This window comes from Electrophorus electricus, chromosome 13, assembly GCF_041902795.1.
Source record: "Electrophorus electricus isolate QZ-2024a chromosome 13, ASM4190279v1, whole genome shotgun sequence".
NCBI lineage: Eukaryota > Metazoa > Chordata > Actinopteri > Gymnotiformes > Gymnotidae > Electrophorus > Electrophorus electricus.
This window is the reverse complement of record NC_137509.1, coordinates 7212501-7230000: the sequence shown is the minus strand read 5'-3', so window position 1 is coordinate 7230000 and position 17500 is coordinate 7212501. Positions and strand designations below refer to the sequence as shown.

General features: G+C 48.7%; 1 protein-coding gene across 1 annotated transcript in view; it reads left to right on the top strand.

Annotated features, from left to right (window-relative positions):
• htr2cl1 (5-hydroxytryptamine (serotonin) receptor 2C, G protein-coupled-like 1) overlaps positions 1–17500 on the top strand; it is a 69987-nt gene that overhangs the window by 44526 nt on the left and 7961 nt on the right. Inside the window, exon 2 of the mRNA XM_035520063.2 lies at positions 12382–12984. Coding sequence (XP_035375956.1) covers positions 12606–12984 — 379 coding nt within the window. The 5' untranslated portion in view covers positions 12382–12605. The remainder of the gene's footprint in view (positions 1–12381; positions 12985–17500) is intronic.

The following is a 17500-nucleotide window of genomic DNA, read 5'->3' as shown; positions in this document are numbered from 1 at the left end:
GTCATGTGCACTTTGGACAGCACCGTTATGAGACTAAGACACAGCTGGGCTGAGGACCACTGGACTTCACTCTCACTCTCCGTAGCGTCTGAAGCATCCGTCTGGCTTTCTCGACCATATCTCTCCTGTTCTCACCTTCATGTTGTGTGCGCGTGCGTGTGTGTGTGTCTGTCCCTGTGTGCCTGATGGCTGGAGGGATAGCTGCTGCTGAAGTGTGTAGCAGTCATGCACGCTTCCTTTCACCTAGCTGGGCATAAGACAGTGTCAGCTCTGTGCTTTCTCTCCCTCAGCAGGAGGATGCGAGGTGTGAATTACCCCAGGATCCTCACCCGTGAGAAACCTGCTGCTCCAGAGAAAATAAACAGTGCCTAGTCAGAGGTAGAGAAATGGAGAAAGGGAACGAGAGAAAGACAGAGAGGGAGAGAGAGAGAGAGAGAGAGAGAGAGAGAGAGAGAGAGAGAGAGAGAGAGAGAATGACACACAGAGGGAAAGAGAGAAGTTAAGTTCCAGAATCAATTTTGGTCAAATAGTGAAATATTCATTTTCACACTGGCAGGCTAAAAAGTAAAAGATAAATATAGCTGAGATTTTCATCTCCTCAGTAATCCAAAAGAATTAATCTGAAAACATCCGTTCCAGAGCAGCGTGTGTGCACCTCACACTCTCTGAAAGATACAGAGGTTCTCGCCCTGCTGTGAACAATTTCAAGCTACATTCTAATTGATAAAAAACAAAAACAAAAAACAATTAGAGGAAAACAACTAATAGAACATAATATTGTTTTGCATATTCATGTTAATTTACATTTATATTCAAATTGCGTTCTCTCCTGGGCCTTGTTGTTGAGTTTCTAACAGGCAAATGATAACAGATTATCAGAAGGGAACTCACTCTGGCAGTGTTTACTGTGCTTATATGTGTCACTTAATAGCTGTTTGAACAAGAGACAGCTGACAAAGTGTTTGACGAAGCGATTCACTCCTGGATGTTAAATACGAGGGTAAAAAAAGTCACAATCACATCCCTGTTTGTCTTTAATTGCCTTGCTTTATTCTGCTCAATGCTTAGTTTGCATGTCATTATAAAAACAGACGAGCGTTGTGTCTGAGACGGGGTTTGACGCCTGGCGTTCCCGCCGCAGCCGAGCCACGTTGGCAGGATGGCAGGAAGAACAGGCACTGCGCAGGACCGCACTGCCGCTGTGGGCTGCCGTCACGCTAACCTTCCGAGATGCGCTTTGATTGACAGCTGACACAGCCTCCACTGGCTTGGTGGCTCTCCCACACCCAGCCTGCTTGGGTAGGAACCCTAAAGCCCTCCCTCTGGATCATACGTGGATCTGGATAATACGTGCGCCAGAGAACGAAGGCTTTTACTGATTAATCAGCACACTAAGCTGCATTGATTGAGGAGATGGATGGATTGGCCGAGCAGACAGATAACTGAACTGAAAGTTAGAGCAGATGTGCTTGAGGGTTACCGAAATTGTGACAAATAAGATTGCCCAAGGTTGTTTTTTTTTCTCTGCGTCCTCCATCTTGCTGGGTTTTCCATTGATTCTGACTCCAGCGGGTTTTTAGCCCCCCCACCCCACCCCTGCCCCTCGGTGCCGCTGGGCAGAAGTGGCAGAAGAGTAGTTTGGCGCCTTCAGAAGCCTCGACCCAATCGAGTGCTCCCACACAACAAAGGCCCCGTGAGCCGCCAGCCGGCAGACTTTGGACGGAGCTGAGAGCGATGGAAGTGACCGTGCAGGAGGGTTGCTGTGAGAGCTCCCCACGATCCGGCTGCGCCTTCTGGCTACTGCAATTTGTTTTCTGACCCAGAAGATAAAAAGAAGAAAGGGAACCCAGAAAAACGAGAGGGAGCGGAGGAGGAGTGTGTCGGTGCTGTGGTCCCGCACAGCTGCGACTGCCTGACTTTATTGTTGACCACTGCACTGGCTGCTCTTTTCTGCCCTGTGTGAATACAATGCCATTTGTGATTGGATTAGACAGTTTTGTGGGCGGCTTTGACGATGCCTGGTGGACTCGGTGAATGAGAAAGGGCTTGTTATGTTTTCCAGAATGAAACGAGTCACGGTTATTGTTACCCTTTATATCTTTTGAGGTAGTTTGTGTTTCAGTTCTGGTTCGAAGTCACTCAAATGTCAGAAACGCAACCTGACCTGCTGATGGAGGTGTGGTGTCCTGGACTGCTCTGTAAAGCCCAGCACAGTCTCTGGAGGTTTTGATGGTTTGGGGAAGGGGGGTTTGCAGAGTCCTCGAGCGCCCCTTGCCGTTACCACGATGAGGCTTCTCCCCCTGCCAGACAGAATAGGGTAGGCGTCAGCTCCGCGGTGGCCATCTCAGCAGCCTGGTGTGAAAGCAGTGTTACAGCTCTGACTCAATGCTGAACGCTGAGCTGAAAGTGTAGAATTCCGTCAGTATCCTGCGTTTTAATGGGGACTGTGCTGATGGATGCCGGACTGACGGGGGCCATCTCGTCTGCTGGAGTGGGCCTGTCTAGCCGGTGGCGTGGCGGGCAGAGAACAGAGCTGCTAGCACTAGCACATCATCACCTTCCAATGTAAAAGGTACTTGGCAAAGCATTATGCTCCTAATCAGGGGTCACAAAAAATTGTAATAATTATTTCAAGCTGTTAAATACCAGCCGCAGTTCTTGGTCTTCTCTGAATATCAATACCTCCCCCGTTTTTTGGTTCTAATTCAGCTATTTTCTCCCATTATAATGGCAATTAACCCAGCGATAAATCAGAACGAGGGAGAGGGAGAGCTTGCAGTTAACAATAATTTACCCACGATTGATGAACATTTGTGTTTCTGTCGCTCTCTCTCACTGACTTTCTAAAATGTATGTGATCAATCTTGCTTTATGGATGAATTCTGATACCCCAAAATAATTCTCCTACTTTGCTTCACTGCGTTATCTATATCACTGGAACCTAGAGGGGCAAACACATGGGTTGTAGAATGCATTTAATGACACCGTCCTGGAACCCGGCTGTACTTCGCTCCAGCTCCCGGCTCCGTAAATACGGCTCCGTCATTTATGGAGTTCTCTCCATAATGAACGCTATTCGAAAGAAGTGAGGGGCCAGACAGGCAGGCCGCTCACGCCAGCCCAGGACTCCCTGCACTCTTATTCACAGGGGCTCTTACCTACCGTGTGCTGGCAGTGATAAGGAGCTCCGCGCTCTCGACGCCTGCCCGCCCCAACGCCTTCCTCAGCTCGTTCTGTTCCAGTGCAGCCTAAATGGTGAGGAGATGGAGTGTTGGCCCACAGCCAAGTGTCTGCCGGGATCCGCAGAAAACCTGGAAAATTCAGGATGGTGACATCACACTTCCAGATGTTACTGTCACCGCAAATTCCTAATGAGACGAGCAATGTAACTAAGAAAAAATGACTAATTAGGAAGCGCATCGATGCTGTGAAGACGTGTGTGTGTGTGTGTGTGTGTGTGTGTGTGTGTGTGTGTGTGTAAGTGTGTGTGTGTGTGTGTGTGTGTGTGTGCGTGTGCGTGTGTGTGTGTGTGTGTGCGTGTGTGTGTGTGTGCGTGTGTGTGTGTGTGTGTGCGTGCGTGTGTTCGTGAAATAGATTTACACAGCGTATGCTTCTGTGGGGAGCACAAGCATCTGTATGCTGTGTGTGAGTTCTGCGGCCTGTGTCTGTCCAGGTTTGAAGTGTCCAAGTATTTTCTCATTCAGAGAAATAGCAAGGGCTAACCTAAGAGTGCTCATTTTAAGACAGGCCCCTCACTAGGAGTGCTCACTTTAAGACAGGCCCCTCACTAGGAGTGCTCACTTTAAGACACAGGCCCCTCACTAGGAGTGCTCACTTTAAGACAGGCCCCTCACTAGGAGTGCTCACTTTAAGACACAGGCCCCTCACTAGGAGTGCTCACTTTAAGACACAGGCCCCTCACTAGGAGTGCTCACTTTAGGACAGGCCCCTCACTAGGAGTGCTCACTTTAAGACAGGCCCCTCACTAGGAGTGCTCACTTTAAGACACAGGCCCCTCACTAGGAGTGCTCACTTTAGGACAGGCCCCTCACTAGGAGTTCTCACTTTAAGACACAGGCCCCTCACTAGGAGTGCTCACTTTAGGACAGGCCCCTCACTAGGAGTGCTCACTTTAGGACAGGCCCCTCACTAGGAGTGACATAAGGATATCTGCTGTGCTGGATTCTATATGATGCTTACTAGGTCGCTTAAAGGTTATCATAATTACAGAAGCATACAAGGGCGGAGCTACTGAAGCAGAGGCAGGATAAGCTCGTGTAATGAGGACTGCCTCTTTCCCGTCGGAGAGCCTGATGTGTGCTGATATGGAGATTCAATTAGTTGAAATGAAAGTTTTTGCCATTTTTGATCCAGTTTTGAGTCATAATTTAAAGTGGGATTTTAGAGACTGCGTAACATTGTTATACCAGCCTGTAACAACAACTGGAATCCAACATTAATTTCTAAAAAGAAACACTTCATGTTGCCTGACATAGCAGTGTTCAGTGCTTCTCTCTTCAATGTGTATGTGCATGCGTACATGCGTGTGTGTGTGTGTGTGTGTGTGTGTGTGTGTGCGTGCGTGTGTGGTTATACAAATATATCTATGCCTTTGGATTGATCTGTGGTCATGTGCATTTGTACGAATGTTCTGGACAGTCTCCGTGGACAGTCTCTGTGTGACTGAATAAATGTGTGCATCCTCTGCACTTTCCCCCGACATGATGGATAAAGATTTATCTGTCCCTTCTCGTCTGTCTGACTGAGGTGTGAGGATTCATCTCACTCTAGTCACCCTGTGCTACAGAACATCTACCTCTTCTGACCTCACCTGACCCCTAGGGGCTCGGATGATTGCAGAATGCTTGTCCGTTCCGTGCCCCACTGTGCACGACTGAGCAGACGTGACCAATTTCCACAAGGCTGTGGAACTGATAAGGCAACCATTGCGAATCTTTACAGTGTAACCTGGAAAGGAACAGCCGTTGTCTGACCCAAACGCTCCACAGGGTCTTGCTGGCGTCCGAGCATGTCGGAACACTCGGACAGTGTGAGGTTCCTACTGTTTCTGAGCTGCGTCTACCGAGGCCGCTCATTTAAGACAGGTCAATCTCACAGCTGCCAGAATGCATTTGGTTTGTCACAGTCAGCAGCCTTGAATGTACTCCTGGATTCTTTGCCTCAAACAACTGATCTTTTACCATTTTTATCATGTTTTTTTATTATTCACTCTGGGGTTTATTTATTTATTTATTCTGGGATTTGGGGGACATCTGACTAAACACAAATTTTGGAAGCCAGTGGTTCCTTTAAGCCAAGTGACCCTTGAACATTTCTGGGTTTCCTCCGTCTGACACATCTTTACTCAGCACACAAGGGCCTTGACCGTTAGCTGAAAAGAATCCAGTGTGGTAGACCAGAGAAATTGAAAACCCAGCAGCCTGTCATAGGCATAGTTTGGCCTATGCCCCAATAATTCCTGCTCACAATTCTTGCTTGCACTCGCATGTGATGTGTTGGGTTGGGTGGTGTGTGCGTCGTCCTCCCAAAGTTGAAACGAATCCTATGCCACTGGTTCCCGAGTTCACCTGAGTGCCCCTTGTGTGTGTTTCCCAGAACTGAGTTCCAGCATGGCTTCTTCACAGAGGCGTTTCTAATAGCTTCCAATTTATTTATTCATGGATTACATGATTTTAGATAGATTTGACTTGTGTTCATGTGAGGGTGGACATATACACACAGAGGTGAGGGTAGATGTATACACACAGAGGTGGAGGTATACACACAGAGGTGGGGTGGATGTATACACACAGAGGTGGAGGTATACACACAGAGGTGGACGTATACACACAGAGGTGGGGGTGGATGTATACACACAGAGGTGGAGGTATACACACAGAGGTGGACGTATACACACAGAGGTGGGGGTGGAGGTATACACACAGAGGTGGACGTATACACACAGGTGGAGGTATACACACAGGTGGACGTATACACACAGAGGTGGAGGTATACACACAGAGGTGGACGTATACACACAGAGGTGGGGGTGGATGTATACACACAGAGGTGGGGGTGGATGTATACACACAGAGGTGGAGGTATACACACAGAGGTGGGGGTGGATGTATACACACAGAGGTGGAGGTATACACACAGAGGTGGGGGTGGATGTATACACACAGAGGTGGAGGTATACACACAGAGGTGGGGGTGGAGGTATACACACAGAGGTGGGGGTGGATGTATACACACAGATGGGGTCTGGCTACTTATGCAGGGCTTAGGCTGCTAATGCTGTGTTGATTGTCAATGAATGGAGTTCAAGCGTCATTCAGTTAGCAGCAAAGAGATGGGCTGAGAGCATGATGAGTGTGAAGAGAGAGGCACACAGACGTGAATGGCACTGACTCTCTGGGCCAAGAGCCAGAGAGAGAGAGGGGGGAGAGAGAGAGAGAGAGAGAGAGAGAGAGAGAGAAAGAGAGAGAGAGAGAGAGTGGGAGAGAGGGAGGGAGAGACACTGGTGCCTACTTAAACGGCGGTTTATTGTGCACCATTCCTCCAGATTGTATTAACTTCCTCTGTGTGTAAGCCAGAAATCTTTTCCATAGAGCCAACATCATAGGCTGATAAAACAATAACACTGGGAGAAGCCAATTAAGTCTTAAATCAACTATGAGCAAATTAGAGGACTGCTATCCATCACTGTCAGAGATACCAGTGGACTGGTGACAGATGATGTTAATATCTGAACATTTGCAACTGAATTAGAATAAATTAGCCTGCAAAACAGTTGATTATCAGTGTTGATCAAGCGTTGATCAGTGTTGATCAAGTTGATTATCGGTGTTTATGAAAGCTCTTCTTGGTTGTAGAAAACAGGAAGTGGAACCATGCTAGAATGAGACAATATTCTGTAATACTTATAAAACTGCTGTGCAAGACAACAGTGTTCCAGAACCTATCTGTACTGTTTGGGTTAAAAAAAAACACTGTTTATAACATTTTTCTTTTCCAGTGGAAATGTAAGCACCTGTTAAAAGAAGTAGGTGTCCGGTGGACTGGAGTCTCTGAACAGAGCGGTGGACATGTGATTTCACAGGCAGAAGGTGTTAATGAGAACTCTAGTGGAGTTTTACAAAAGAGCATAGCGAAGTTTCACTGTTAACCAATACATAGGCTGCAGCTGCCGCAAAACACTGCCTGTGTGTGTGTGTGTGTGTGTGCGTGTCTGCACATTGAGATGGTGTGTGTCATTATGCATGAGGAGCAGGGTCTTAGCTGTCATAGCTGAAATGCTGGAGAAGTGAGAAGGCACAGTAGTTAGAGAATACGAGAAAAAGCACCAACACAGCAGACTGTCACCAGCATCACCTCTGCCACTACGTTACCAGCTACTCGAAAGAAAAAGAGGAAGAGAGAGATGGAGAGAGGGAGAGAAGGAGAGGGAGAGGAAAAGAGAAAGAGAGAAAACATATCTTAACAGCCTCTCAGTCTCTGGAGACTTGCTAACCCCCTACAGGTAAAGGAACAGCAACAACAGCCACAACAAGAGGAGATGAAAAAGGATGAGCGAGCCAGATCCAAGCTGGCGGCCCATAACTGGCTCAGAGCTCCCGAGGCAGAGTGGCAGCTGGCAGGAAAGAACAGACGAAGAAGTTTGGGAGAGAGGTGGAGGGAGATGGAAAAGAGAATGCATGTAGCCAAGTAAGAGGGACTGAGAGAGAGAGAGAGAGAGAAGGAGAGATGTAGTAAAGGTGACAAATTACCGAGTTATGGTGGAGAGTGGGAGCGACAGCGAGGGGCAGGTGGAAAGGGAGCCGCGGTGAACTCAGCCCCACGCCCACAGCTGTCAGGACCCTTCTGGCCTCCCCCAGTCTGGCAGCAGAATGCAAAATACACACAGCCCTCCCAACACAGCGCCTTCATACCTGTCCAAGACACGGGGACACATACCTTTTTTTAAAAATGTTTTAATAAACATTTATTTTGAAGAAAACAGGGCCACGCATGAATATTTGTGACAGGAACTGAAATAAAATTGAGCTATTGAACTAAATAAATAGATAACGTTGAACTTAAAAAACAACCCACAGTTATAACTGCTGCAGGGGCCCTCTCCTCACGCAAAGAGTCAACTGTTCCAGGCTCAGGGGGAAACTGTCAATTCAGTATTTAGGCAAAACTGTGTCTTCATGCCAAGGAAGTCACTGGAAAATAATGAGAACGCAGATCCACAGTGGAATGCAAAATTTGCCCAAAGTTGTAGTAAATGGCTGTTTTGTGTTAACAAAAACCTTTCTCTGTAAAAACCAAGCATTAGCTGTCAAAGTAAAAAACCAAAAAAGAAGGAAAGGTGTCCTCGATCTGCTGCAGGAAATGCACACACTGCAGGAAGTGCACATGCTTTGTACACAATCAGCAGTGAATGACAAGACAGTGTCAGTCACTGCTAACCGTGCAGCCAGACACACCTGCTCCGTGTGTTTTATTTTATGTTTCAGTGTTATATGCATTATTACTGTAATCAGGAGTGCTACAAAGCTTTTCAAACACAGCAGTAATTGTTCTCAGTTTTGAAAGGTCTCACAGCACTCTTGCCATGCTGTCATGCTTTCTGAGATTCTTTCGTATTTTCATAAACAGCAAAATTAGTTTGTAGAAACCAACTCTAGTTGATGTTAGGATGGTGTTCCACCCCAGACAGGGTGTGTGTAATTAACACCAGACTAAGAAAGGTCTTACATTCGCTTTTATGCAGATCCCCTTAAAAGTACCTTTTTACATGCACCTTCAACATCTGCCGCTAAGTAAATACCGTTTCCTTTTGTCCTTTAGATAAACATGTTGGTTTTATGAGGACCATCCATAAATGTGTTTCCAAACGGGGCTGTCTGGAGCTCCAAAGATTCATTCTTTTTTGCTTTTTGCACTTTATATGAGGAGTAGTAAAGGTCACAGCAGAGTCACTAAACAGATGTGCAGTATAAGGGCTAGCCAGGAACCACAACCCACACTGCCTTGCCCCTGGCCACTTTGACTCTGTCAGGAGCTCGCAAATATGAATGACCCATTTGCATTGACCTCAAATGGGCTCCCTCTGCCCGGGATTCTAGCCTGAACCTGAGTCTCAGCCAGCTCAGAGGGGATCTCAAAGGAGTAGCTTCTCTCCAGGGCAGAGTTCGCACTCCACATGACTCCGAGTCTGCTGGTCAATTGGATCGCGGGGCCGAGGCACAGGCAGCGCGCTGTGCTTTCCGTCTCGACAAGGCCTGAGCCTCCAGCAGTACAGCACAGTCATAGGTGAAGCAATTCAGGAGAAGCTTCACCACCCACCACTTCCCTCCTTCCAGCCAGGCAGAATTGGAACAGCCGACACAATTCCGTTCCTTTTCATAGCCGCAACACTCGAGGAAAAAAGAAAAAAGAGGCTCTCGCGGAGGCCGTGTTCGTTTCCGGTGTTAACTCTGCGGTGCATGCCGCGGGTGCGGAAGGATATTCTCCACTGCCTGATAGGACAATGCGAGGGTAAAAAGACCTGCGCACTGCTGCTAAAAGTATGCTAGCGTTCCCGTCCGGCAGCCACCCGGTCTTCCATTCCACTCGTGAGCGTGCAGCGCTCTGGAAGTCAAGGCAGCGGGATTGCTACTCGTGCGACGCATTTATAGTTGGTCTAGGCCCTGTTTCCCCTACCAGGCTGTGCCCTTCACCCGTCCCACGAGGCTGTCAGCCCCGCACGGCCCACCAAGACGCCGCGTTAGGTGCGACGTCGTTAGCGCACTCTTCTGGAGAGCCCCGGCTGCTGGCGGTGAAATGGCTAGTGTGGAACGCTAGAGGGGTCACTTTTCTGGAACACACCTTCTGCGGATGTAATTTCGCACCTCGTTTTTTGGGGGGGAGTGGGCGGGGTTTGTCTCACACGTCTTGCTCGCTGAGCTGAGCTGAGCTGAGCGGAGACCTCCACCGCTCCCTGGGAAGCCACGCCGTCGTGTGTAAGAACTAGCAGCTGTGATTCACTACGTCGTGTGAGAAATGTTCTTTATCTTCTGTTTTCTAAGTTTCTATGATGGTCTGAGATGTTCTGACTGTCTGTCACCCTGTTTACGGGCCTTCTTGTCTCGGTCATGTCAGTACTGAGGCCAGCGCCTCGTGGACCTCACATTTAGTATGTAAACGGGTGACAGAATGTCTGAAAAGCCTGCTCTGCACATCTTTAAATAGAAGGTAAAAAAATATAGTTTGCAGTATAATTTGACTCACTGCAGAATATTATTGATGCTATAATCAGTAGGCACTTCATATTTCTGATGCTCCCTGTAGCCCAGAAGAGCGCCTGAAGCTCCCAGTAAGCGGCTCTTTATGTGCTTTCTAAGCGAACACCTCCTGTCATCCCAAAAGTTCCCCATCTTTCCTGGCTGCTCTATTTTATGCTAATTAGAGCAGAGACACGTTCCAAATGGCAGCAACTTGATCGGTGACTGCAGAAAGAGCTAATTACCCTCAAACAGAACGCAGCCTCACATTTATACATGTGGAAGTGCACTTTTGTTCCCTTTATTAATTAGGAAAGAGATAAAGGGCTGTTTAAGGAGGGAGAGAGAGAGATTGTAATTCATATGGCATATTTTAAGTTGGAATCTTAACCGAGCGTGTCTTAATCTTAAGTGTCTTCTCTGCGTTGAGTTCAATAGACTGCTGCATGTCACACCTTTATTGCACTTCCTCTTATAGCAACATGCGTATGTGCATGCATGTGTGTGTGTGTGTGTGTGTGTGTGTGTGTGTATGTGTGTGTGTGTGTGTGTGTGTGTGTGTGTGTGATATATTTTTTGCAGTGGCATATACAGCTTTCTTTTGCTGGGAGAGAACCCTGTTCCGCACTCACGTGCTCGGTGAGCCACTGCAGTAGGTCCCAGCTTCATGTGCACGCTCTGCGTCCCCCGTCCCCCCCGGGCCAGTTATGAGAACCTTCCAGAATGTTTGCTTTTTTTCTACTGGCGAGTGGTTCCACCAGAAACAGGCATAATCCCTTATGAGATGTAATCTCTCTTTATAATGGGATTTGAACTGCCAGTGCTGAGATTAATAGGCACTTATGAACAGACACGTCAGTGATTCTTCTGTTCTGTCCTCCTCCCGTGTCCTGAAACCGTAGGTTGTTCCACCAGGACAAAAGAGCAGTTATAATGTAGTGATGTATGCTATCTGGTGTTTCATCAGCTCAGTGAGTTTGACAAAATGATTTTTAAAAGGGTGAGGCAATACTGTATTGGACATTTTGTCAGGTGGAGAATGTAAAATAAAATAATAAAAAAAACACTTTAAAACACTAAATCACAGCCATGTTGGCTCCTCAGGGGCCCGGTCCCATATGTTTGACTTTAGAATATAGAGGCACCGTAAAAACATTCACAGAGTTTAGCTTACATAAACAGAGCCCTCAGATTGCTTGCTTGCCCAGTGAGTTTGGCGGCCCTGTGTTTAAGAGTGAAATTGCTCCGTATGACATGGTGAATTGATTTTTTATTCTCTCATGTTCTCTGAGCCCTCCTGCTCTGCAGTGCGGTAGATTGATAGTCATTTTTACAGGCAGAGGAAAGATGCATGAAAGAAAGAAAGATATTGAGAAGAAATGAGAGAAATGTGTTGACCCAAAACTCAAATGGGCGCTTAAAGGTGATATGATTGGCTCTTTCATTTCAACTCTCCTGAGTGCTCGTATCTGATGCACGTGTGTGTGTGTGTGTGTGTGTGTGTGTGTGTGTGTCTATTAGGGCAAAGGACAGTGATGATTCGCTAATGTATGGGCTGTAATACATAATACCTCATATCTCAACACACAGGCTAACTGCTAGTGTAATGACAGTGCTATCAGGAAGCTTATTAGATGCAGTAGGGTAGCGTAATGACCATAAGGGCAATTAGCCACTTGTCATTACAGTGAAGCCATTACCTTTGGCAGTCTTGACGAAGGACTGTGGGTCGTTTACATGGAATGTGACCCTCATCTGTTCCAGGAAGTAGCGCCCCCTAATGTGGCCGTGCTGAGGTGAATCTGGCCATTGGGGCACTATACTATTTCATATAATTTTAATCTGGCAAATTCAATTAACCTTCACTAGTCTGGTGTAAATAGGCTCATTTGTGTAATAAGTAGATTTCGTGGTCTCTCTGTATCACACTGGACTTTGAAGTGAGTGTCTCTTGGTACCTTATTTTACCTTAATTTTTATTATTATCTCTTGGTACCTGATCTTACACACACGTGTTTGTGTTTGTGTTTGTGTGTGTGTGTGTGTGTGTGTGTGTGTGTGTGTGTGTGTGTGTGTGTGTGTGTGTATACACATAAATGATGGTTCTTAATATGTTTGTGTGTTTCAGATATTGTCTCCAGGCAAAAGATCACAGGATTAAGAACCAAAGCAAGGAACACAATGGATGTCCTTAATTCCACAGACTTCACCTTCACCTAGCATCAAACACACAGCCCAGCAGGAATCCGCACAGCGCTGCGTCTGGTAGTGCATGCGCGAGAGGACTCCCACCAAGCCCGTCACTGACTACTAGTGCCCAGGAGGAGGAAGCACCACGGCTGTGGCGCTGTAATGATGGGCACTCCCGGAGGGGCAGTCCTGGTTGGCTTCGGGTCCACCACCTCCTCCCTGGACGTCAATGGCTGGATGATGTGGCCCGGGAACACCACCATAAGCCTGAACCAGAGCCTGTTCTGGAGCAACACCAGCACCAATGCCTCCTCCTCCTCCACCTCCATGCAGGAGTCCATTAAGGAGAAGAACTGGCCGGCGTTGCTGATCCTGGTGATCATCGTGCTGACGGTGGGTGGGAACATCCTGGTCATCCTGGCCGTGTCGCTAGAGAAGAAGCTTCAGAATGCCACCAACTTCTTCCTGCGCTCGCTGGCTGTGGCGGACATGCTAGTGGGCATCCTGGTCATGCCCATCTCTCTCATCAACATCCTGTACGGTGAGCAGCAGCTCTGACCCCTCCCACCTCCTCACTGCAGAAGCTCTGACCCCTCCCGTCTACCACTGCAGCAACTCTGTCTCCTCCCACCTCAGCAGCTCTGACTCCCCCCACCTCCCCACTGCAGCAGCTCTGTCTCCTCCCACCTCCCACTGCAGCAGCTCTGACTCCTCTCACCTCAGCAGCTCTGACCCCTCCCACCTCCTCACTGCAGAAGCTCTGACCCCTCCCGTCTACCACTGCAGCAACTCTGTCTCCTCCCACCTCAGCAGCTCTGACTCCCCCCACCTCCCCACTGCAGCAGCTCTGTCTCCTCCCACCTCCCACTGCAGCAGCTCTGACTCCCCCCACCTCCCCACTGCAGCAGCTCTGTCTCCTCCCACCTCCCACTGCAGCAGCTCTGACTCCCCCCACCTCCCCACTGAAGCAGCTCTGTCTCCTCTCACCTCAGCAGCTCTGACTCCTCCCACCTCCTCACTGCAGCATCTGTCTCCTCCCACCTCCCCACTGCAGCAGCTCTGTCTCCTCCCACTTTAGCAGCTCTGACTTCTCCCACCTCCCCACTGCAGCAGCTCTGTCTCCTCCCACTGTAGCAGCTCTGACTCCTCCCACCTCCCCACTGCAGCAGCTCTGACCCCTCCCACCTCCCACTGCAGCAGCTCTGTCTCGTCTCACCTCAGCAGCTCTGACTCCTCCCACTGCTTTGGAGGCCTTGGCATTTTTAGCATTGGGCAGATTGCTCTGCGCTTCAAATTATTAAGAGTCTCAGGCCCCTGGAACAGGGAGGTCTCAGCTCACGGCCATGATCAGACCTCCAGCTTTGCGTCGGCCCCTAAGGGCCACAAATGCCAAGCTCCTGCGGTCCCCATTTTTCTTGTCCGTATACTATCCACAAGATTTTGACATAATCCTCCTCTGCGCCTGGAAAAAAACTCCAGTCAGCCTAATTCAATCTGAACAAGTTCCACTACATAAGCTGGAAAGGTTCCATGACTAAGCGGGTTATTTTCGAGGAGATCGTGCAGAGAAGTGCACCGGGTGACGTAGCGGTGGGTGTAGCACCACGGAGTGGGAGGCAGACAGTGGGTGTCGGTGCCACATGGAGATTTTGGGTGAACTATCAATAGGTCTTTGCATGGTGCGTGCGTATATTTATGCGTGCGTGTGTGCGTGTGTGTGTGGGGGGGGTGCGTATCACTGCAGAAGGAGAGAAGGAGATGCACAGTGTCTTTGTTGTGTTGTGCGATGGCTTGCCAAAGAACAAGAGAGCACTTATTAAACCCCCCCCACCCAGAACCACACGTGCCACGTTTTGTGAAATCAAAAGGGAGAGAAACACAAGAAAGTTTTAATTCTACTTTATTATTTTGTGTGGAAACGTCACCCGCAGCAGGGTCTAAATGGGTCTCCTCGGAGGGGGTCTCGGGACGGCTGAGCTATCTATCAAAGTGTATCCCAGGCTATTGTTACCTGGAGAGCGGGTCTCCGTGCACACCTATCCCCAGGCAAAGGGGGGGGACTTTTCGGGGACACGGCCCTCCTCAGCGCCGCTGATCTCCGCGGCCTTGCTGATCGATGGAGATGTATTTGCATTCCATTAACCACGCACTGGGCACTGTAGTTTAGTCCAGCGAGATGAGACTGGACATGTGTGCAGAGGAGGCCATTATCGATCAGTGAGTGTAGCACTTAAAAGAGGTATTGATCAGCAAAAGACCATTTAGACTGTCGAATACAAACAGAGCACAAGAAGATGAGCATGTCACACGTGGAGAACACACACCATTGCCCAGCATACGCACAGACACGCGGTGACAGATGTTGCATATGCAGCAGCATGTTCACGGCGGAGGCAGCCAGACCCGTGAGGTTTGGGGGCATGTGTGTAATCTCACGCCTGGTCATTAAAGCAAAACTGCAGCTTGTGATGGTCAAGACCACCCAGCTGTCAGGGAGGAATGTCATCTGGTGTTATGATTACAGATGCACAGCTATGCGCTCACGTGCATGCACGTGCGTGGTGTTGTTGATAAATTTTGCACTCTCCTCAGTTCTTTTCTCCAGCAGAGCTCATGAGAAAAAAGCATGGCATATGGTTAACTTTCTGACACCATAGCTGGGTGACCTTGGAGGTCGATTCAATCAACTTTATAACGGACAGTGTGTATATGAGTGTGTGTCTGTTTTTTGAGTGTGCATATGTGTGTGTGTGCCTGTACAGTGTATCTTCTTCACTAAGCTAAATTCAGAGTAAAATTAGGTTGGATATTATATACTGATTAAATTCCTTGTCTGGAATACAAAAGAAAATGTTGAGGGGTGGAGTAAGGGGTGTAGGGCTGTGGAAGGGTGTAAGGGGTAAGGTGGTTGGGGGTGTGATGGTGGAGGGGTGGCGGGGTATGGGGGTAGGGTGGATGAGGGGTGATGGGGGTATGGGGGTAGGGTGGAGGAGGGGTGGTGGGGGTATGGGGGTAGGGTGGAGGAGGGGTGGTGGGGGGTATGGGGGTAGGGTGGAGCAGAGGTGGGGGTGGGGTATGGAGGTAGGGTGGAGGAGAGGTGGTGGGGTATGGGGGTAGGGTGAAGGAGGAGGTGGTGGGGTATGGGTGTAGGGTGGAGGAGGGATGAGGGGTATAGGGGGTAGGGTGGAGGAGGGGTGGTGGGGGTATGGGGGTAGTGTGGAGCAGAGGTGGGGGTGGGGTATGGAGATAGGGTGGAGGAGAGGTGGTGCGGTATGGGGGTAGGGTGGAGGAGAGGTGGTGCGGTATGGGGGTAGGGTGGAGGAGAGGTGGGGGGTATAGGGGGTAGGGTGGAGGAGGGCTGGTGAGGGGTGGGGGGTAGGGTGGAGGAGAGGTGAGGGGGTGGGGTATGGAGGTAGGGTGGAGGAGAGGTGGTGGGGTATGGGGGTAGGGTGGAGGATGGGTTGTAGGAGTGTCACAGACATGTTTACAGTTACCGAGTCAGCCTGCCAAAATGGCAATCTAAAACTAATAAGACAACTGAGGCAATAGACCAAGAGCACTGTGATTACCTCTCAGAGAACCATGTTAGTGTGTGTGTGTGTGTGTGTGTGTGTGTGTGTGTGTGTGTGTGTGTGTGTGTGTGACAGAGAGAGAGTGTCTCTTGTTGTAGTCATTGTTGTAGCACAGAATTGACTATAGAAGAGTTCATTACAAATTTTGTGTGTGTGCGTGTATGTGTGTGAGGGCCATTATGATCCAATTGGCAGAAGATGACCTTATTAACGATGGTAAACAATCAATGTTGTGTCTGCTATTCTTACACAACACACACACACACACACACACACACGCACACTCAGCTCACAGGAGTTTGCACAATGCAGCACTGCACACCAGGCAGCCAGGCCCTCAGTGCCTGCCCACCTTACAGACGCTTCTGGAACCTCTGCTGAGGGGCATTGGCAGCATGCAGAGTTCCCAAATACAGTACACCACAACAAAGGTCTCCCGCCTGTCATAGCGAACAACCTCTGGATGCTCGATTTGTGTTTTAAAATAAAATAAAATAAAATGAGTTCAGACAGCAGAGAGAAGGAAACAAAGCTACGTCTGCATTTGGAAGAGAATCAAAACATCAAACAGCACAAAGAACAAAGTCGAATTTGATCTTGTTTACTATGCTAGCCGTGTTCATTGGACAGGCTGGGGTTTGACGCAGTCCTGGAGTCTCCAGCTACTCTTCATGCCCTTCACCACTGCATCAGCCACTTTACATTTTCTTCATGTTTTATTATCTTGACAAGTGTGTTTTTGTGCTAAATACCACCTGTTATGGTGTATTATAACCGCACATTAACCTGCTGGAAAGAGCCCTTAAAAAAGATCTGCCCTCCCTCATAGAATGCTTTATTGTGGTCGCAGAAAAGGCTTTTAGTCACGTCTAGACTGGCTGTGCACGTGCTCTCTCTCTCTCTCTCACACTCACACACTCACACACACACACACACACACACACACACACAGACACACACACACACACACACACACACACACACACACACACACACACACAATTCTGCACCTCCCTTCCTAGGCTTTAGCTGTGGCTAGCGGGACTGAAGGAACAAACCCCAGACTCCCACGTAGGCTTGGTCTCCTGTGGCTGTAGAAGAGCACCCACTGCTCCGGACTGCCACCCAGGGCTCCGGACTGCCACCCAGGGCTCCGGACTGCCACCCACTGCTCCGGACTGCCACCCAGGCTTCTTGGTTGGACTTTGCTTGCTGAGGGTAGTTCTTTGTTCTCTGATTTCGAGCGGCCACTCTGAGCAAAGATGTGCTGCTTCGTTCTCAGCTAAACCAAACCAATCTTGTCACCACGGTGAACATTCTCCTGTACTGATGATTGTATTGTACAGTATTACTGATTTTTGTTCTGCCTGTTACATGGTTTGTCTAAATATGATGGATGCTAGCGTTTTTAAATATTCTATATTTTTATATCTTTACACAGGGAAGGGTATACTGTAGTGTACCTATGCCACAGCCTTCTGCAGG